Source organism: Lethenteron reissneri, chromosome 5 (assembly GCF_015708825.2).
Source record: "Lethenteron reissneri isolate LAM-NWPU_2019-01 chromosome 5, ASM1570882v1, whole genome shotgun sequence".
Lineage (NCBI taxonomy): Eukaryota > Metazoa > Chordata > Hyperoartia > Petromyzontiformes > Petromyzontidae > Lethenteron > Lethenteron reissneri.
Window position 1 is genome coordinate 7081094 of NC_083783.1, and position 22579 is coordinate 7103672.

The 22579-nt window shown below is 46.8% G+C and overlaps 1 protein-coding gene across 1 annotated transcript; it reads left to right on the forward strand.

Annotated features, from left to right (window-relative positions):
- Positions 1–7372: 7372 nt before the first annotated feature.
- Positions 7373–7704, forward strand: LOC133353009 (small ribosomal subunit protein eS21-like). The gene has a single exon (XM_061569075.1). It carries the CDS (start codon positions 7402–7404, stop codon positions 7651–7653), a length of 252 nt encoding a protein of 83 aa, XP_061425059.1. The 5' UTR covers positions 7373–7401; the 3' UTR covers positions 7654–7704.
- The last annotated feature ends 14875 nt before the right edge of the window (positions 7705–22579 follow it).

The window sequence follows — 22579 nt, forward strand, 5'->3', positions numbered from 1 at the left end:
CATTTCTCCCCGTCGTGGCGTGAGCAAGAATACGCAGAGGGCTGCATCTCGCGTGCAGTAATACACAGCCTTGACCTGCTGGTGGGAGATGAAAGCGAAATTGTATTTTATTCAAATGAATTCTGATCAAGGGAAGACAATTCCCTTCTACGACTGCGTAGTTTTTTTTTTGCTCCGTTGTGCCGCTATGCCGCTATGCAGCGCTCCGACGCGTTTGCCTCGGTTGTTACCGCACGTGGTTTCCGCTCGATGTCGATTTTGCTCCGTGTGCTGAAACTGAAGCTTTTTTTAGGTGGGGGGGGGACTAAAGTTAATTTCTGTTCCTGAAAAAGCTTCCAAGCGGTACAACCCAGAAAACACACAGGTGGGAGAGCTCTGTGATTTTTCTCGCGATTAGCACCAACCCCCCTGCACAAATACATGAGGCATGGATGCTGTTCATCGAGTAACTCCCGATGTAATTAAATGGGATTGTCAAACTCGACGTGAAGTTTGTCATATTTTTCCATTAAAATTCCTTCTCTCCGCAACCTCCGATTTGGCCTTGCTGGCTACGTAGTGTGTGACCCAGAAGTTCGACATACATACGACATATACCGTACGAGAGACTGAGAGATTGAGACACAGCGGTAACGGAATGAATCGAATCGCCCTACCACTCTGGGCCATCGGTGGTGAAAAGCCTTCCAAGCTGATCTACGCGATCACTCCGCAGGAATGCGTGCGCGCTCTGTGGCGAAAGTCGCCCGTGTGATTCGAGGGGGGGGGGGGCGGGGAGGGGGGTAAAAGCTGCACCGTTAACGCGCAGTTCCCATCCCTGGAGGATGCACGACGCTGTGGGAAGAAAAAACACTGAAGTAAAAAATGTCACGGAGAACGGTGGGGGGAGGGGGGGGGATAAATGAAGAACGTGGAAGTGGAGGTGCTTGTCGCAGAAATGGTTTAAAATAAATAAATAATAATTAGGGGTTTCCTGATTTTTTCTGGCAACACAACTGAAACCTTTTTATAAGGAATCCTGTGTGCATTAACCACAATACTTGTGGTCAAAATGCAAACCAAAAACGCACTCTAATATATGAATTGTCCTTGAAACTGATTGGTCCACACCAGAGACGGCTTTCTTTTGAGCCTCGTCTCAATTGGTGCTAGACCAGAGGACGCCAAAAGGCGTACAGCTCAAAGACAATGCACTATCAAAGTAACAAGGGCTCGGGGTAAGCATCTACATCATTATACCTCTTTTGCCAGTACCACAATATAATAATAGGGGTTTTCCCCTTTTTCTGGCAACAAAACTGAAACCTTTTTACAAGGAATCATTTTGACCAAGAAGTGTGGTTAATGCACACATTATATTTTGGTACTGGCAAAAAAAGGTCTAATGAAATAAATAGATGTCGTTATCCCAGGGTGTTAATGTTACCATTTAATATTGAATGCGTTTTTTTCTTCTATTTAATAAACGAGCGTTTTTTTAGGGCACCAATCTGCCTTTGTGTGTTTTTTGCCGTTGACAGCTCGGCGTTCTGTTTGTTTGTTGTTCGAGTTTTCTTTTTTTTATAATAATTGTGGCCTCTTAAATTCGTGCGCAGAATGTTTCGACGGCGGTCGCATGCGAACGAAACCGATGGAATTCCGCGGTGTGTAGCACCACCCCCCCCCCAACCCACCCCATGCACAGGAAAGCTGTGTTAGTCATTTCGGAACGCTGCGCGGCTCTCGCTCCCCATCCAGGTCTATAATTTTGCAGCGGCAAAGGGGGGTGGGGTGGAGGGGGGAAATTGCAATGCTTTGGACCCACGGCACACTTGGCTCGCCTGGACCCCGGGCACAATAAGTCTCGCTGTGCGCGTGCAAAAAAAAGTGTATATTGTGGCTTGACGTTTTCAGAAAGGAAGGGGGGGAGGGGTGCGGAAAATATTTTTTAAAAAAGCCCTTGGTTGTGCACGCTGGACAATTGGCTCATTCAGCGGCTATGTTGGCTGTGTGTGCTTAGCCAAAGTAGGGGAGGTAGGAGGAGGAGGGTGTGGGGTGGTGGAGAGACTTTTTGGCACCGGGGACTTGAAGGGAAACTGGGTGTGTAGTGTTTCCATCGGCTGCAAACGCGTCGCACGAGTTGCCGCTGGCATTGATCGGCGACCAATTGTAGAACAATTCAAGAACATTACCGCGCTCATTTAGTTGGCGAATGTAGTCGACTTGTTACAATCCGAGGCACGCCCTGCCCACGCGGTATTGACGAATTGTCACCGTGTGATTCAGGAATTTACTCTCGTTCTTGTTTCGTTTTTGCCATGTTAATAATAGTACTGCTCATTTGCTACGCTTCATTTGCAGTCCTATTTTATCCATTAACCTTAAAGGAAGCATTTGCATAAAAAAAAGTCATCGTTTCTCAACCTGCCTTGACAGTGCTTCAGATGGATGGTCATGAACATTTTTTTTCTTGCCAAAAAGTCCGCAAGGAAGCACTGAGAGATGAATGAATTCTGACAATTACGTTGAGTGGTAGAGTGAGGATCACCTGGTACGGAGGACATGCGCAGGTTTGACAAATATCAAACTCGTGATTTTTAAAATATATATTTAGTGGGCTTGGGTAGGACCCGACCACGGCTAGGAGGGGCTACGACGGACGATCAGAAATCGTAACCGAGCGGCAGCCGTGGGGGGATTGAACGCGTCCAAGAAGAACGTCCGCTGAGGAGATGGAGCGAAGTCATCGCTAGTGTGCAGACACTATGTGGATTGCTTCATCGCACGATCATGGGAGATGGTGGTGCCTTGGAGGCCTTGAAAATCCATTTACCCCCCTCCCCACCCTTTCCTCCGTACCTCCGATGAGCTCGGTTGGCTACGTACGGTGCGATAGAAGTTCAGCATACATACAACAATGGCTGATTAATAATTTCTGACATGTATGTATGTATGTTGAACTTGCCTTCGCGCTGTACTGTAGCCAACCGTGCCAATCGGAGGTGCGGGAAATTCAATGCATCTATTGTGGATCAAGTTACGAGTCGATAAATCCATGCAACGTTTCAAACGTCCTAAATGTTTTATTATACGGGGAACTGTTTTCCAAGGAGAGCACTTTGAAGGTGAACATTGCAACGCGAGATGGAGGTGAAGAAGCGTGCATTTAATTTGGACAGGAGCGTGCTTTTCACGAAAGGTTGTCCCACGCGTAGAACGTGCTTTTGAAAAATTGCGTAGACGTTTTGTAACCCAGGCAAAACGTACAAAACATCTGGCTCCGTTGGTCACGGCGTGCCAGTCTTTGCCCGTAAATCAAGACAGGTAGGGGGGACTGTGTGTGTGTGTGTGCGTGCGCGCCGGGGTTGCTGAACTGCAGCACAAATGCACGATGCAATGCTTGTTGAGAGCTGGCGTTTTTCTTGCAGCGTTTTTTTACATAGGACGAAAGTCGGATGGGTAACTGTCAATGGAGGGGGAGTGGGAAACGCCGCATTTGTATCGAGCAAATCTGAACATTTGCTCTGGCTCGTCACCCAAGTGGTTTGTTTTATGTTGTTGTTGTTGTTGTTGCTGTAGGGCAACTCTTTTTTTTGCAAACGTGGCCGTTTTTTTTTTAACGAGGGTGAAGTCTCCCTCCCATGGCAGCAAACACGACTGTACACCGCACGCTCGCTCACATCGGATCTTCTCTTGCGAGAGTTCCAGCGCCTTCCTGCTACGGACCGACGGCCGAGGGAGCAGGTTCGTGCGCTCGTACCGAGGCTCGCACGACGCGCCCGGCTCAAGCTCGTGGAGGGATTTCGATTTAAAGCTTTCGTGACTGCAGGGATTCATCTTCTTCGTTCTTTCGGTAAAGTCACGTAGAAGGGAAGTAATACAATAATAAAAATAAAACATAATTAAATAATTCTTACGACGTTTCGGCCACAACGCAAGCAGCCGTCTGACCTGGTTTTCACCTGAGGACGGCTGCTTGCATTGTGGCCGAAACGTCGTGAGAATTGTTTTATTATGTTTTATTATTATTATTTTATTACTTCCCTTCTACGTGACTTTACCGAAAGAACCAAGAAGACCTGAAATTAGTTTAACACGTAGGCTTACGCGACCAATATCATCCATAATATAGGTTTTGGGGGGATTCAATGTTGTGGCTTGGCTCTCCAACACCCCGATGTGCTGTTCTAGTGACGAATTGGCACGTTCTGTCTGCGTGACAACCCTTACTAGTTGGCAGTGTCGGGTGGTGGCGGGTTTAACGACACATTTATATATTTACGCGATATAACCCACAAACATCTTGATAATATTGGTCGCAAACGCCTACGTGTTTTTAACTTATCGTACCAGACTTAACCAATGCACGGCACAGCCATCCCCTGACCAAGTTACATTTAAACTCGTAAGACGGCATTTGTCTGAAATGTTTTTGCCAGGTAGCCAAAGCAGAGCGGCTTGGGATATTTCTCCCCACAATTTTTGGTATTATAAAAAAAAAATGTTTTAACATTGCTTGAGTTTCCGGCTGGCTTGGCAGAAGGTTGTGAGTTCAAATCTACGTGGGAGTACAACTTGGTGGGGAAGTCAACGGTGGTTGTAATTTGGATAAACTCACCCCATCGTGAATGTGGAATATTCACCACGGGCTCTGTGCACGGTAGGTCGGCACTGATGTTTCTATTCGTTTGAGTAGCAAATCTATGTAGCTTGCCTGACTTGTGACTGTTGAAATCTTTTGGCGAGTAAAGTTTTTAGTGACTACATCGCGTGCTTTCAAGATGTGCTTCTGCTGCGGGCTTCAGGAAGGCTCGTCGTATATAAGCAACTGGAGCTATTCGCCTTTAAATTTAGATTTAACAAACTAATTTCTATCGAAATGCGTTTTGTGTTTAGTTTTTCCTGTCCTCCGCACCTTTGATTTATAACGTTTGGCTACGTACGGTGCGAAAGAAGCTCTACATACACACACACTGAATTGGAAAAACCCTGAACACGATCTTGTGTGAATTGGGACATTTTCAGCAACCCACAGTTGCTAAAATACGCTGATTGTGAAGGTATTTATTTTCTTTGGTTTCTTAAGATAATTGCAACATTAGTAGTAGTGTACAGTATTTTTCGCGTAATAATAAACAAGACTTGATTTCTATAGGTGGAAATAATTACATTGCTAAATTTGGTCAAAAAGCGTTTATTTTGCCTTTAAATTTTGGCATGTCACAAGAAGGTAGAGGTTAAGAGCTTTTATTTAATATAAACTTCATATTTGCTGATAATATCTGGACGAAGGAGATGTGTAAGCTGACCAAATATGTACAGATCTCTTCGCGACGAAAAAATTGAAATGGTGAAGCGGCGCTTTTATTTTAAAATTCACGCACGAGCTTTTTCAATTATTTTTTTTCTACATTCTTCAACCCAGATCAACCCGAGACCACAGGATCGTCTCAAGTGCAATCGTGACCTGGAGCATTTGTCTGCCAAGTAAGAAGGAAGGCAATGATTGCTACGTGTAATAATCTGGATTGAATAATTTGAGGGGTAACTCTACGAACCTAGAAAATGTGGACCCTGACACTGGCACGCAACGGCCTTCTCTTGCAACTGACGCCAGGGGATTGTTTTACTTCCACTCTAACGCAGACGGCGTGGAGTGGTTATTACTGTTATCACTCCTTTAAAAAATATATATTTTACCAGGTAAGGCCTACTGAGCTGTATAGGTGTTTTTCAGAAGCGACCTGGTCACAAATGATAGATCAACAAAGTGGCTTATCGCGTGGAAACAGTATCGCAGCCAAATCCTCTAAATGCAGCGTTGAGTCTAAATGTGAAGGGGGGGGGGGAACCAGAGGACCCGGAGAAAAATCCACGCGACCACGAGGAGAGTGGGACATGAAAACCCCAAAATATACAGGCATCGTCGAGGTCTGGCTCGAACCAACGATTACACCTACAGTGATAACCAGGCTGGCCGCTGGATTTAGAACCGCTGACTTCTGCAACGAGCAGTGACAAATGTGCTGTCCCCTGGGCCGTACCCACCACCGGAGAGAAGTGGTTGGGAGAATTTGCCGATTTCGAACCCCTCCCTCCTCCCGCTCTCCCCACCCACCCCCGAACCGCGTGGCTTCATAAGCCATTGTCATTTTCGCCATCGTCTTTTGGCAGCCGAACAAAATATGTCCGTGTCTGCTCGAGGAATGACAGCTTGGCGATGCGATGGCACACGTCTCGCGAATGTTTAGGTGACATTCCCCTGCGAGCTTTCCAAGTCAGGGCCATTATTTTAATCGCGAAGTGTAAATTGGCCACTTGTTATTGTTTTATTTGCGTGTGCAAAATGACTTGCATTGCATTTGCAACTCGCAATTAATAAGAATTGTCCTTATTTGGATTGAGGGCTTCGCTGGTAATTGTGATTTTATTAGATAAATACAGAAGCGACCCATGTTGAGTGGGAATTCTGTGGCAATTCTTTTTTACTACTCTCATGCTCGCTGACATTCCATGCGCACGTCTTGAACGTAATGAGGCTGTCGTGTTACGCACCGGGTCAACGACTCCAGTGCAGTGGCTGCCGTTGCATGATGATAATGATGAGTATGACGACGATGCAGAAAAAATTGAGCATTTAAAAATGGTCTGCATGGCAGGAAAAAGCAAGTGACGCGTTGCATCCTTCCTAGCCATGCTTTTTCATTATTTTTTTTGCGCGAGCCTTTTGTTCCGGCTCTGCTTTGGTGTGATGCATTATCTGACGTCTAACGAAAAGACGCCTACACAAACAAAAATACAAACTAAGGCCACTGGGAGTGGGGGAGGGAGGTCTGCGCAAGCACACGAGGACTGTAAGTCAACGACGACGACGTGGAACGAGTTGGCGATTGTGATAATTGTTTTTTTACCCTTTTATCTGGCAACACAACTGACACCTTTTTTTTTTACAAGGAGTCATGTTTGCATAGACCACAATACCTGCAGTCGTAATGCAAACAAAAAACACAACTCTGATAATGTATGCACTGTCCTTGAAGTTGATTGGTCCACACTCGAGACAGCTTTCTCGGGTATGGACCAATCAACTTCAAGGACAGTGCATTATGACTGCAGGTATTGTGGTCTATGCAAACATGACTCCTTGTAAAAAAAAAGGTGTCAGTTGTGTTGCCAGATAAAAGGGTAACAAAACAATAATCATATTTTTCTACTGGCAAATGAGGTTCCAATGGTGATTTGGAGATTGTCAATCATTTATTTGGTGCTGTTGCTGCGTTGCCAGCGGTGCACGAACACAATTGATAAAAAAAAACTACGCTAGTGTCCGATGACCCTGCTTTTTAGCACGTGTCGAGCGATCATCCCATGCCCGATCCCTGGGACGAGAGTCGGATCTGACCCAACAACAACAACATCAACATGCAGAACGACACCGGCGAGTTCGTGGACCTGTACGTCCCGCGAAAATGCTCGGCCAGCAACCGCATCATCGCTGCCAAAGACCACGCTTCTGTACAGATGAACATCGCGGAGGTCGACCCCAGCACCGGCTGTTTTAACGGCCAGTACAAGACCTACGCTCTCTGCAGACCCATCAGGAGGATGGGCGAGTCTGACGATTGCATCCTGCGGCTGGCGAAGGAAGACTCCATCGTCTCAAAGACCATTTGAGATGAAGACGTCGAGCTGAGAAAATGTGTCGCAAAATAAAACGAACGCTTTCTAAAAAAAGAGAACAGGGCCGAGAAACCCACTGTCAATCAAGAAGGGTGGAGCAAACACTTTACGTTCTGGTTTTGAGCACGGGAAGCAAGATGATTGGCTGGGACGTTCTAAAGGGAGAAGTCGAGTGAGTGACGGGGGGGGGGCGGTTAGGTCCAGGAGAGGGGGAAGAGGTGAGGATTAGTGGAGACTGAAGTTCGGACGAGGGGGCGAAGCCAGGAAGAGGTTAAGAGGGAGCGGGAGGCTGAGCTCGGATCGTTGCGGGAGAACGCGAGTGACGGTGTGATGGACGCGTGCCGTGAAAATATAAAGACTTGCCCAGAGGCATCGCCTGAAAAATCGAGTATTACATAAAAAAAAAATTAAGGCCATAGTTGACCTGTGAGGTTGATTTTATTCTCACCGGTACCATTTTGTGGAATTGCGTCCAAGGGAAAAAATGGCTCGTAAAATTATTAATGGCAATTAGATGTAATTGTTGGGCTGGAATGAGAACGAGCAATTGCTACATCATTTCGGAGAGATGATGCAAAGCAAATCAAAATAATAGTTGAAAATGTAATTTTACCACAACCAATTATAATCGTGACACCTTCGTGTAATCGCACGGGAAAGTTGAATTGTAACACGCCTCCTTAAAATACCGACAGTGATGAAAGGGATGGAATAATGTTGCTTGGTTCTTTAAGTTCAGTTTGTAAACTGTGATGCTGCCATTGTGCATTGGTGAGCATTCTAGACGTACAATCCAGGAGTGCGTTCAATGGGCAGAGCGCGCGAGCGCTTTCCGATTGAACGGCCAGTTCACAACGCAGAGGGCAATGTCACAAGAGCGGTCTGAAGCTGCCTGCTAAACGTAAGGTGGCAATAATTCTAGATTTGAAGCTTTCGTGACTGCAAGGATTCATATTCTTACTTGATACAGCTGTCGTGGCTGTGACGGTTCCACCTGAAGACGGAAGCTTGTGTTGCCTCCGAAACGTCGTGATTTTTTATTTTATTTTACTTTTATTAATTTTAATGTTTTACCTACGTGACTTTACCGAAAAAACCTAAGAATATAAGGTGGCAATGTCACCACCCGGCCAATCGGAGGGCACCGTAACCTTGATGCACACACTCGTGTGTGCCTCGTAGCGCAACGCGACCGCTCTGGTCATCGAAGACCGGTTTGATTTCATCTCCGGGTGTGGCAGTTGAAATGATGAATACATTTTCTTAAATTTCCACCACCACCACCTCTGGCCCTCCCGGCAGTGTAAATGAGTTCAACACGATAATTGTTTTTTACCCTTTTATCTGGCAACAAAACTGACACCTTTTTTACGAGGAGTCATGTTTGCATATACCACAATACCTGCAGTCATAATGCAAACAAAAAACATAACTCTGATAATGTATGCACTGTCTTTGAAGTTCATTGGTCCACACCCGAGACAGCTTTCCTTAGAGCCTAGTCTCACATGGGTTGGACCAGATGACGCCAAAAGGCGCACAACTCAAAGACAATGCACCATCAGAGTATGAGAGCTCGGGGTAAGCATTTACACCATTGGTACCTCATTTGCCAGTAAAAATATGCAAACATGATTCCTCGTAAAAAAGGTGTCAGTTTTGTTGCCAGATAAGAGGGTAAAAAAAAAACAATTATCATATTTTTACGGGCAAATGAGGTACCAATGGTGAGTTCAACACGGTTAGTTGATGCACAGGTCGCATTCGGTGGGGATAAAGTGTGTGGGGCACCTCCCATCTCTCCTTGCAAGACGCATCTGGATCGGCGTGAAAATGTAGCCGCAAATATCCCCACGAGGGGAAGATCTGTGTTTTTTAGGGGGTACCCTCTCGTGAAGGGCCCCTTCCACCGCCGTGGAATTGTTAGCAAGACGTTTTCAGGGCTACACCTTGACCTTTACTTGTTAACCGGACGCATCGAAAGCAACGCCGGCTACCTGTTAACCAGCGTTAGCACGGTAAGGGATTGAGAGAGAGTTGAAGCTCGATACCACTGGCTGGCCACGTGGGGTTCCCACTACCGTGCCCCCCTCCACCCCCACAACGACGCAGCAGTTACCACTCAGTGGCGGCGTCCGTCTAGGGCAGCCCTTGGCATGCGCGCGTCGCTCGGCCGTCACTTGCGAGCCCACGCCGATGACGGTTCGATCAATGGGAAAGTGGCTTTTTTGAGAAGCGAGAGGACGGGGGCAGGGGGGGGGGGCACGACTTATCGGCCGTGTCGGGCCGCACACGAGAGAAGTGTGCGAGCGAAAAACTCCCCAGCGCGCGCATTCACGAACCGTGCAGTTTTGGAGTTGTTGTTGTTGTTGTCATCCCCTGTGTCCATAATACAGGGTTTTTTGAGAGGGGGTTAGATCGCGTAAATATTGATATTGGTCGCCAAAGCCTACGTTTTAAACCGTCCCCTGTGTGGCGTGTGCGGCTCCGTCCAGACTGATGCGACGAGAGTTGGTGGAGCACCGGCTTTTGGCAAGAGAAGAGCAATTTTCCGAGGCGGTAGACGGGAATGATTTAATGTTGCACGATTGACTTGTTCAAAAGTAGAAACTTCGCAATGGCGCGGGCGCCCGAGAGCACGCGAAATTATCGAGTGGCGTTTAACGCAACCCGATTGGGTATCAGAGAGTGGACAGCGGATGGAATAAGTGGAGTTAGAGACATCGAGGTGGGAAATGGGTGAAACATTTCTTCCAAGTGCCGTTCAAATTACAGTTACCCAGCCTGATGAAGAATGGTTTCCTAATTGGCTTTCCTCAAGACCAGCTACAGTAATTGCCTTTCTGCATTTACCAATTTCCTGGTGGGCTCCGTTCGAACGCGAATTCAGATTTTTACCCGCTCCACGTGCCCGATTTGCTCGACACGTCCCATGCGATGTGAGGTTCGATGATTTTGAATTACTGCTCACCCTAGAGCATGAGGAATGCAATTCAGATGATCAATCTTTGCTCCTCCTGGTCCTGATTCATTTGCACACCACACCACGCACTCGTTTAGGTGTGAGTGATGCTAGGCGAGGCCCAGGATCCGTGGAAACATCATTTCTCCACTGGCGTTTGGCTGGCGTCAGGCATCAAACCCAGGTTGCAGAGTTCGTACCGAAGTTCGCCAATCACACGTACACACGAGATTTACATCTTGACCCGGGCAGGGCACCGTTGCAAATGAGACTCTCACCCCGTCCATTGACTCGACTTAATCGTATTGTGAGTCGGTACTCTTTTTAAGCAAAACGGAATGTGTGTGTTTGGCAATCGTCCGGTGCGTGCAGCATGTGACAACGTAATATTGAATTGAGAACGCTGGTGGCGAACACAGGAGAGAAGAGATTCCGTCGGTGGGGCCTCGTGTAAAGCCCTCCCGAGGTGACGATACGAGCAACTTGGCGGGGATGTAACTCAAGTTGTTCTCACGCAAGTGGGGCCACTGCCGCTCCAAGCGTTTGGGCCTTGCGGCCAATATGCCAGGCAGAAATCAGTGCCGGATAATTTTAGCAGCAAAAGTAGAATAAGCTACGGGCCCAGCACTTTCAGGGGCCCCGCACTAAATGCTTTCAAGCCATTAATTCCGGTTCAGTGATTCTGCACTTGCTCTATTACTGTAGTACTATACTGCCTTCAACTTTTATGAACGACTGGGTGTTTAAGGTGAGCGATTTGTCGTATTATCTGGCTGTATAGCAATTGAAAACTACAATTGCTCTATGTAAGTTTTAAAATATATATATTTTGTGTTTTTAGGGCCCCTTTATAACATGCTACAAGGCCCCACACTAGCTTAATCGTGCACTGGCAGACATGCTGGCACCATCGAGTCAAGTGATGTCACCAGTGGTCCCAGAAGCCACGTTATTAGCACGGTTGGCTACGTACGGTGCGAAAGAGGCTCAACATTCACGACGTACATTAACGCTGCCGTGCGTAGTAGGTATTGACATGCTTCCCCCGAGTGTCATGTTAAAAGGTAAGGGGGGGCAGCCCTGTGGTTACTCGCTCTTGAAACGCTGGCAGAAGGGCCCCTCCACCAGAGGGAATTCTCTAAAGAGGTGATTGGTCTACTCTTCCACACCTGGGCAGACGCTTTGAGATGAGGTGGTGTGGAGCACTCCGCATAGCGGCGATTTGCCGATCGACTGAATGCGGTGAACGCATTTTGCACTGCCGGGAGGACGGAGGCCAGGGGGTGATTCAAGACGCGTCGCAGCCTTGTTTCGGCTGGCGCGCTTGGAGAGTGAACGGGCGTCCTCTGGATTGGAGGTCCAATGTGTTAACCATTTCCACATGTAATTATGTAAACCCAAGTCACGTCTGCAGTGTTTTTCACCACCATGTCGTGTGTGTGTGTGTTAGAGGGGAGCGGTGGTGTAGCAGTTTTGCACGCTGCGCTACGAACCTTGCGACCCGGTTTCTATTCGAGCTCACGGCCAACACCAGTCGTGACGATTATCAGAACCGATCCTGGGCCTCGCCTCGGTCGACTCTGGCTCATGAGTACCTGGTGCGATGTGTAAACATCGCCACGAGGGAGACAAAGGCGGCCTGGCGTGGTGTTGGCCACCCACCCCCTCATGTGCCGTGCCGGCCTTTATAGGTGCACGCTAACAGCACTTTCCCCTTCAGTCTGTTACAGGCTATACGCGGGGGGGGGGGGGGGTTCTTTGGACGTTTGATAAATTTGAGGATCAATTTTCGCACGCTTTTTTCCCCCTACCCTGGGGTCCCGTGATTATTGAGCCAGTTGCTCATCACAGTCACGATAGTGTGGGGGGGGGGGGGTAAATATTCTGACTTTCTGTTGATGTTGTGCGGTGCCTTTCTTTCATGAGACGACACACAACGTGACAACACAACAGCAAGGCGGCCAAATGCCAATACACGGCAAGTGTATCGACTCCATTTGTGTGGAGCTTTTGAGTGTTGTTATCCCCCTACTCGTGTCAGTGAGTTTTTTCTCTCTGGGTACTCTTTGGTTCCACACGAAGCCAACGCATCCCAATGCGCGCGGGACCCTCCTGGGAGAATCTTGACTCTGTGAGATTTTCCTCCGTTTAACTAAAAAGGGCATTGTCAGCTCTGTGCTGCGAGATCTGTAATTCATTTTGACTTCAGGGCCATATGGTAATCTGCACGCATCTTGTAAATAAGCATCCCTAGCATGCATCCGAGCAAGAAAACTTTGCACTGAAATGCACATTGTATTATGATTTTTTTTTTTTACAATGTGTGTGAATTTATTTTGCACAGTATGTAGCCAACCGTACTAATGGGAGGTGCGGGGGGCGTTTGACAGCAAACTGAACACACAAAGCAGCGCATCGTTCATGGGGTGAAGCAGCAGTGAAGTGGTTCGCGGTGCCACTGCGCTATGAACCCAGTGCCACGTGAGGTTTGATTTTCCCGGCCACGGCTAAACACCAAATAGTGGTGAGGTGATATCTGAATTTCACTGGGGATCCCCCCCTCCCTCCCTTCCTCACCGGTCAGCGTGGTCTGACGACCCCGGTGACCGAAACCGCATTAGGGGGCCTTCGTCCATTTAGTGCAGGGCAGGGAACCCTTTTTCTGAAAAGGGCCATTTGGATATTTATAACATCATTCGCGGGCCATACAAAATATTAGCCTCATATTTGGTCAAACATTTAATTAACTCACCCCTAATGCGATGGCTGGAACTGCTGCTTCTCTTTGGTGAGGCGTGTGTGATGTTAGCTGGTATCGATGATGTTGCTACTCGCAGCTGCTTTTCCAGGTTTGCTCCTAGATTTATTGAATTTCGAGTCCCGTCTGCGGTTGCCTTGGCAGGGTCAGACCAAATGATTTCGCGGGCCTCATACGTCCCGCGGGCCGGACGTTCCCCACCCCTGATTTAGTGGATTGACATAAAGTGGCAGTAAATTATTAAATTTTCAAAGCCAATTGAGTCGAGGGCTGTATAGCTATCTATCTGCATGGCTGTGTGTACCTACATGATGGTGCACGTGCCCCCCCATAGGCAGGGGCACGGTCAATGTGGTTGACTGTGTGTCTGGCCATCCTCTAAACGTCTTCTTGGTTCTTTCGGTAAAGTCACGTAGAAGGGAAATAATAAATTAATAAAAATTAAACATAATAAAATAATTCTCAGACGCGTCTGACACTGTCTTTCCGACAGACCTGTTCTTCACCTGAGGACGGCTGCTTGCGTTGTGGCCGAAACGTCGTGAGAATTATTTTATTATGTTTTATTTTTATTATTTTATTATGTTTTATTTTTATTATTTTATTATTTCCCTTCTACGTGACTTTACCGAACGAACCAAGAAGATGAATCCCTGCAGTCACGAAAGCTTTAAATCCAAATTTATCCTCTAAACGTTTGCGTGTGGCTAAAGAGTTGCCCACAAAAAGTTAGATACATATCACGGTATATATATATTTTAGTCTTCCTTTCTTTTCACACGGTGGCAGTTGTTGATTATGCCAATATACAGAACCTTTTAAAACAACGTCTCTCCTCCTTGGTGAGTCCAAAGCCTGTGTAGTAGTTGTATACATCGAATGTTTTTAGCCACACCCGTCCCAGAATGCTGCTCCATAAATAATGTTCGTTTAAAAAAAAATCAGCTCCCAATGCACATCTTGCCTTATTTTGTCCCTGTTATTTCTTTATAAACCTGTTCATATGAATATCGGTCACAATTATGTTTATATGTTCAGGAGCCAAATGCCCTGTGTCAATCTGCTTAACCACAAGGCGCATTCAGAGAGTTTGTGCAATTTTACTATTCGTCCATCGGAGTGCAGACGGCAGTCGTTTTACTTATTCGGTCCATAGTTTTTTGGGTTGCACGGCCACAGGTGCACTTCTGTTGGCGTGTCTTTCATTTCTTAACTTATGAAGCGAACGTGCGCATCGGCCTGTTGATGTTCGGTCGCGGTTGATGGGTTTCACCATCGGTGTCTTCGAGGAGGTGTGTCAAAGCCAGGATACAATAATAAAATACATTATCGATAAGCTCACCATGTATCCTAGCAGGGAGTGCCTTTTTATGAATTGGTAGGAGAACTTCACTGATCCCATTTTTCTTCTTGGTTCCTTCGGTAAAGTCACGTAGAAGGGAAGTAATAAAATAATAAAAATAGAACATAATAAAATAATTCTCACGACGTTTCGGCCATGTCCGTGTCTTCCTTTCTACGTGACTTTACCGAAAGAACCAAGAAGATGAATCCCTGCAGTCACGAAAGCTTTAAATCGAAATTTACCGAAAGAACCAAGAAGATGAATCCCTGCAGTCACGAAAGCTTTAAATCGAAATATAACCAATAACCACTGGGAGCCAGGTGCTAGTAAGACACTCCCCAACTTCCTAAAGCACGAAATGTAGCAGGGTGCTTAGATGTTTTTTTTATAAATCCAAGTGCTGTGATGTTTAAGGATTTGATATCAATCTGGAGCCACTTGAACCCTGGGGAGGAGGATTAGTCATTCATATGTAAAAAAAATCATACGTAGTTAATAAGCGTATTATGTTAATTACCCACATAGTGCTACTTTCTCGGCTAATTAGCGAGGCAAATTGTGGTATTTAGTTGAAGTCCGCTCTTACCAAAGTTGGTGTCACTCTTTTGTGGCGAGAGACACGGTCATTCATGACTGATTTAATTGAATACTCAGAATAACTTACAGCCTGTTGATCACTCGCACTGCTGGATGAAGGCCTCTCTCCATCTTGTGACATTTATGCACCATGACCCTAACCTGGCAACCGGGGTGTGAGTTCTGGCCAAGCATAAATTATCATCGGTGAAATGTGAAATCTGAAGCCGCACCCAGATTGACCCAACTTTGGTGGCCTTTAGTCCTCAATAACAGCTTTCGCCCAAATAACAATTATAAAATAAACCCTTTAATTTACCCGGGGTAAAGCCTCGCGGAGTCTCAAGAATTGTTCAGCTAGAGGAGCTGTTTTTATTGGCCTGCCTGGCCAATTATACTCTTAAATGTTTGGCACGTGGGTGGAAAGCATGAGCACGCAGGAGTGAAAAACAATCGCTCCCTTCGTCTATGCAGATGGGTTCATAAACACGCTTGCTGTCCTGCCATCTCGTGGCCCCACCTGGCAATCCAAGCCTATACACAGCGCCTCCTGTGTCCAGGGCAAGGGGGAGCTGTGGCACAATTGTTAGCGCATCTGTGCTATGCTACAAACCAGGTGACCCGGCTAACATCAGTGGCGAGTGGTAACTGGACTGATACTCGGAACCTCTTCCCTCCCACTTTTAGAAACTCACACTGACCATACTGTAGTGCAGTGGTCGGGAACCTATGGCTCGCGAGCCATATATGGCTCTTCCAGTGACGGCATATGGCTCCAAGACAATTTTGAGTTGAAAAAATAATAATAATAAAAAATCAGTTTGGAACTGATTTTAAAATACTTGTGATATTGCTTAATAATACTGTGTCATTTTAAAGTAAACAGAAATTAGTTTTGAAGATAAATTTCACGGGTCACGCCTGCATGAAGCTCAACCTCACCACGTATGAACCAGACTACAAGGCCATCAGCAAAACCATGCAGCACCAGAAGTCGCATTAAAAGTAAGACATATTTAATTTATTATACGTAAAAAAATACTATATGGCTCTCAATGAAATATATTTAAAAATATTTGGCTTTTATGGCTCTCCCAGTCAAAAAGGTTCCCGACCCCTGCTGTAGTGGCTTGACAAAGAACTGTAAAAAAAAACCACATCATTGTTATCATTGTTTCAAGTGGGACTCCTATCCAGGGCACAGGTCAAATAACCGTGCGATGTTTAAAGGGGTGAACTTCTTAGTCCTTTGTTCTACAAAGAGCCACACAGCGTGAGCATTCATGAACTACCCCTTGAAGATCACCATGCACAACCACATGACGGCACGTGGCTGCAGCATTGACCCGGGATGTTACAACGAGAGCTGCCGAGGCGGCAATGTTCATTTTATTAGCGAAATTAACCAACCGAGGGATTTTTATATTTTCGTCAACGATGACTGGATGAAAAATCACTGGATGAAAAATCATCCAGTGTGACGATGACTACCATCTTCTTGGTTCTTTCGGTAAAGTCACGTAGAAGGGAAGTAATAAAATAATAAAAATAAAACATAATAAAATAATTCTCACGATGTTTCGGCCACAACGCAAGCAGCCGTCCTCAGGTGAAACCAGGTCTGTCGAGGCGACAGCGTCTGAATGAAACAGCACACGTGCTTGGAGCATATATATAAGCTGGGTTGGAAGGGGGGGGGGAAAGGGGGCGCCTTGACAAAATAATTTGCATATCAAGAGGAATCCAGAATACCCATGGGAAATGCAGGTATGTGATTAGTACTACTTGTGTCCGTGCATTATGCAGGATTAGCAGCATCCAAGGGAGGGGAAATGCAGATATGTGATTTAGCCACCAAATACCAAAGCGTGACCTCACCGTGCCGAGACGAACTGAAGTGGTCACAATGAATACGCAGGCAAAGAATGCTGAGTATTGTTAACATGCACTACAGCTCACTCAATGGCCAAATTTACTATTGGTGGAGGGGTTGTATTGTGGGCCCCCTCTCACCAACAAATTAACCTTTACGTTTGACGGCTTTAGGCGACCAGACTATGCGTCTGACTCCACGAAATCAACAGACTCTGTCTTGACTAAACGTTCCAAACGTCATCGTCAACTAGACCTGGAGACTACGATAACCTTTTGCGAGGGGGAAGGGGTCCCAGGATGGGAAGGGCTCGTGACCTCTGTTGACGAGAGCTGGTGGCGGCACTGTCTTCCGCCGTGACAGGATTGGATGTGGCAGCCTCTTACCTGCGGATATTTTCGAAGCGGCTTTTCTATGGAGTCTGCAATGGGGTGGGAGGGGGCAATGGGGGGAGGGGGGAATTTAACGCCCGTTAAATTCTGAACCAACGCTGCAAGGTTCTGAACCCCTCCCCTCACCCAGACGTATCTGTGGGTACACCACACAGATACATCCATCGGCAGGTCGCGTGCAGAGTGACAACGTGGCGAGGGGGTACTCCCTCCTCCCACCTCTTCTGAGACGTGAGGCCAGTGGGGAAGTGTAGACCCAGAATACCCTCTAGATGGGCCCTCCGCCTCTCTCTACGTGCTTTGAACTTATTTCGCACAGCACCAAGCCAACCGTGCTAATCTGAGGTTCGATTTGCACGGTTGGCTACCCTCTAGATGGGCCCTCGAACTCTCCCGTCTTAGTGGTTCTGTGGGGGGGGGGGGGGCGGGGGGAGTGGCTTCTTCCACCAGCAGCGGCATTAACAGGCAATTTCAGGGCTGCACCTTTACCTTATACCTAATGAATTTGTAACACATTAGCATGGTCTGGTTCTGGAGAGACGTACCTTTTGCTTTATTCATTATCGAAACCAAATCTGCGCCAGGTGTTGGATTAAATTTTACACCGGGACCCTGCGATGCATTCGTATATCAAAGAGAGGCACATGAGGTTCACGTTGCGAATTATTGAAAGTGGTGGTGGTGATGGTAAGCGTGGCTCATGGCTGACTTTGCTTCACACACAGCGGTCGTTATTTGCTAATGGGAATTGGCAAAACGGCGCTCAGCAGTGCGGCTGTTTGAAACAAGAGGCTGGAGTGTCTGGCCGATGCTGCCTGCTCTTGCTGGTTAATTAATCCTTCCACGAGTTTCTATTCATTATTGTCGATGTGAAAACAACAGCGGGGGTTGAATTGGCGTAATAGCAAGGTATGGCCGTCTCGTTAAGTTGCCGGTATGAGTTTTGCTTTTGAATTAAATATTTAATATCTGGCAAGTTGTCGATTTTTTTTTCGTGAGTGTAACAAACAGCCCTGCTTGCCCTGCAATTTTCCAGCATCTCGTACACCCAAAAGTAGAATAAGAACGATACAACCGTAGGTATATTCATTTAATTAATAAATGTGTTTAACACGTAGGCTTTCGCGACCAATATCATCCATATTAGAGGTTTTTGGGTTAGATCGCGTAAATATATAAATGTGTCTGTAAAACCCGTCACCACCCGACACAGCCAACTAGTAAGGGTTGTCACATAAACAGAACATACCAATTCGTCACTCGTACAGCACAGCGGTGTGTTGTAATCCCCTCCATCATTCTGCAAGAGCGCAGAAGGGTGGTCATCACATCTACGCCTCTATATAAGGAACGAAACAGGTGGACTTCTCCACAAATCTGGCTGTCGCCTGATGAAGCTGTTTGTAAATACTGGCGAAACGTTATACTCAGATTGTAAATGTTGTGGCTTGGCTCTCCAACACACCGGTGTGCTGTACTAGTATACTACACTATACACTACATTATACACGATACTCTACACGATACTCTACACTATACACTACAATATACACTAGTGCTGTACTCGTGACGAATTGGCATGTTCTATTTACGTGACAACCCTTACTAATTGGCTGTGTCGGGTGGTGGCGAGTTTTGACGACACATTTATATATTTATGCGATCTAACCCAAAAACCTCATGGATCTATCTATCTGTGCAGAGCTTTGATGGTTGCCTCCTGGTATGCGTGGTGAGCTCTCTCTTGGGTACTTGCTTTCTTCCCACCATGAAGACAAACACTCATTCACGGAATTGGCCAAACATCCCGATGTAGCAGAACCCTCCAAAAAAAAGTCTTTAGATTGTGCGGATTTTATTTTTTTCAATTAGAATTGGGTTAAATAGTTGGTTGGAATCTTCTTGGTTCTTTCGGTAAAGTCACGTAGAATGGAAGCAATAAAAATAATAAAAAATAATAAAATAAAACATAATAAAATAATTCTCACGACGTTTCGGCCACAACGCAAGCAGCCGTCCTCAGGTGAAGACCACCGACAGACCTGTTCTTCACCTGATGACGGCTGCTTGCGTTGTGGCCGAAATGTCGTGAGAATTATTTTATTATGTTTTATTTTATTATTTTATTATTTCCCTTCTACGTGACTTTACCGGAAGAACCAAGAAGATGAATCCCTGCAGTCACGAAAGCTTTAAATCGAGATTTAGTTGGTTGGAATTTCAGCAATCGTATGGTAGGGAACCAGTGATACCTGAAGACGATGACTCCTGAACTTCCCACCAGGTGGTGCTCCTCCTGCCCCCGCCTCGTTGTAACAATGAGATGCGGCCATCTCTGGCCACAAATCTGATCTGGGCCACTCAATCGAGCCCTAGACAGCTCAACCGACTCGGCTAAATGTCCCCCCCAACCCACCCACCAGAGGTGGCAACCGGGTACCCGATACCCGTACCCTACCCGATACCCGGCTACCAGTACCCGGCCGGGTACGGGTAGACGTTTGCGACCCTGGTGCGGCCGAGTACGGGTAGGCCGTGAGTCACTGGTGAGTAACTGTTTGTCACTCATTTCGGGTAGGGTACGGGTAGCGTACGGGTACCCATACCAGGCCGGGTAAGGGTACGGGTAGCCGTTTGCGACCCTGGTGCGGCCGGGTACGGGTACGGGCAGACCGTGAGTCACTGGTGAGTAACTGTTTGTCACTCATTTCGGGTAGGGTACGGGTAGGGTACGGGTACCCATTTGCGACCCTGGTGCGGCCGGGTACGGGTAAGGAATCAAAACCAGTTTGCGACCTCTGCCACCCACCCAGCCTTGCTCAACCCCTCCGTGGGCATCGGTGCCCAGTCGTGTATTTAGCCGCCGGCCGCCACTGCTGCTGTCCTCGCAGTAATTCCTGCGATGTCCCGTGGCTTGAGGACACGAGTGAATTGTTTGCGGTGGCACGGCGGTGGCGCGGGGGGTGGGGGCAGAGCAATAGCGCTGCCCGCTCTGATTCGCCCGCACGGTTCTAGGGTACATCGGGTTGTTTGTTGGCATCAAAGGCCCCCATCATTCATGGGGGGGGGGGGGGACATCGTGAAGATTTCTTGGCTTGGTTGGGAAGTTGGAATGTGGCCCAATGGACGAATTTATTTTGTTGTTTGTGCTTTTTGTGTTTGGTGGCATTTTCTTCTATTGTTGATTCATCTTCTTGGTTCTTTCGGTAAAGTCACGTAGAAGGGAAGTAATAAAATAATAAAATAATTCTCACGACGTTTCGGCCACAACGCAAGCAGCCGTCCTCACCTGAGGACGGCAGTCACGAAAGCTTTAAATCGAAATTTGTTGATTCATTTTAGCTTTTGATTGCATGTAGGGTTTTCATTTGCTTGGTAGTGGCCGTATATGGGATTTGGTCCTTTATATATAAATTAATGTGCAGCGTTGTGGGATGCTATTAGCATCAAGGACGCGATGTGAAATGAAAGTTGTATTATTATTATTTGCGTCTTTTAACGGGGGCGATCGGGGGAGCCAAGCCAAACACCGGCACAAAGGCGGTGAAAAGGACTGCGAGCATATCGAGTTACGAAGTGGCTCTCGCATTGGTTTCCTAAGCCTGGCCACGCTCCACCCAGCTGGATGGAGATTTTTCAAGGTGCCGTCCGTCACGTGCATGCTCACGTGCAAAGGCCCCTCTTGTCTGCACGCTGTGGAATGAGGATCTCTGTTCAGCAGAAATACGCTTGGCCATGCAACCCCCACGACGTGGTATGTATATGCATGTTGGACTTCTTTCGCACAGTACGGAGTTAATCGGAGGTGTTGGTGTGCAGCGGTTGGAGGGGGAGGGGGCCAGGCTTTTACCGCAGCAGGGAATTGACAGAGCGCTGTAAATTATCATCATTATTACCACTACTTAGCATGTTAAAATATCAACCGCTCTGCTCTGAAACGGTGAACATCGCACTCGTGCTCATTGACAGATTGAGTACCCTGGGATTTACAGGTTGCCCGCTGCGGTGCTCGTTATTTACAGCTCTCATCAGAGTGTGTGGCCATTGGGCTTGATTCGTTTTATTTAACAATGCAGGCGTGGCCATGAAAAAGGCCTGCCGGGATTTTTTTTGTTAAACGAGGGGGGGGGGAGGTGGAGGGGGGGGGCATCTCTGAGAGGGGGGGCACATTTTGATTTCGGGGTTAAGATGATGGGGCAGTCCTGTTGCCCTCGGAATTTTTAAAGGCCCCCTCAGATTTAGCACGGTTGGCTTACGTACTGTGCGAAAGAAGTTCAACATACGTACAAATGTGTGTATATATAGAATGTTATTGCTTTGTAGTGGTTCAAATGCAACACCGTAGCTCTTTGAAGCTTGATAGATGATTGCTTCCCAGAATTTCTGGAGCCGCGCAAAACAGTCAACCAGTACCGGATTATCCGAGTAGCAAAAGAAGCTACATATGCTACGGGCCCCGCACTTTCAGGGCTCCGCTAAATGCTTTCAAGCTATAAATTCCCGTTCAGTGATTCTGTACTTGCTCTTACTATAGAACTATACCGCCTTCAACTTTTATGAACGACTGGGTGTTTAAGGTCGGCGATTTGTCGTATTAGCTGGCTGTATAGCAGTTTAAAATTACAATTACTTTACTATGCAAGTAAAAAATATGTTTTAAAATGTACGTGTTTTTTATATAGGGCCCCTTTATAACATATGCTGCAGGCCATGCACTAGCTTAATCCGGAACCGCCGTCAACCCACGAAAAAAAATGCTTGCGGATCGCCACTCTCCAAGAAATGTTTTTAATTAAAACGATTTCGAATTCACGGTGCCAGCAAAGGTTCTACGGACCAAGTCCAATGGCCTTACAGAACTTCCTGGTCCACAGGACCACGGGTTGGCAACCTCAGCAGCTGTACGGTGATTTTTTTTGGAACGAAAAGCCATGGCATCGGTCTGTGCCGTTGCTACAAGTCACGTGGCGGAATTGAAAATGTTTTATCTGTAGAATTTGTATATAACACTTTC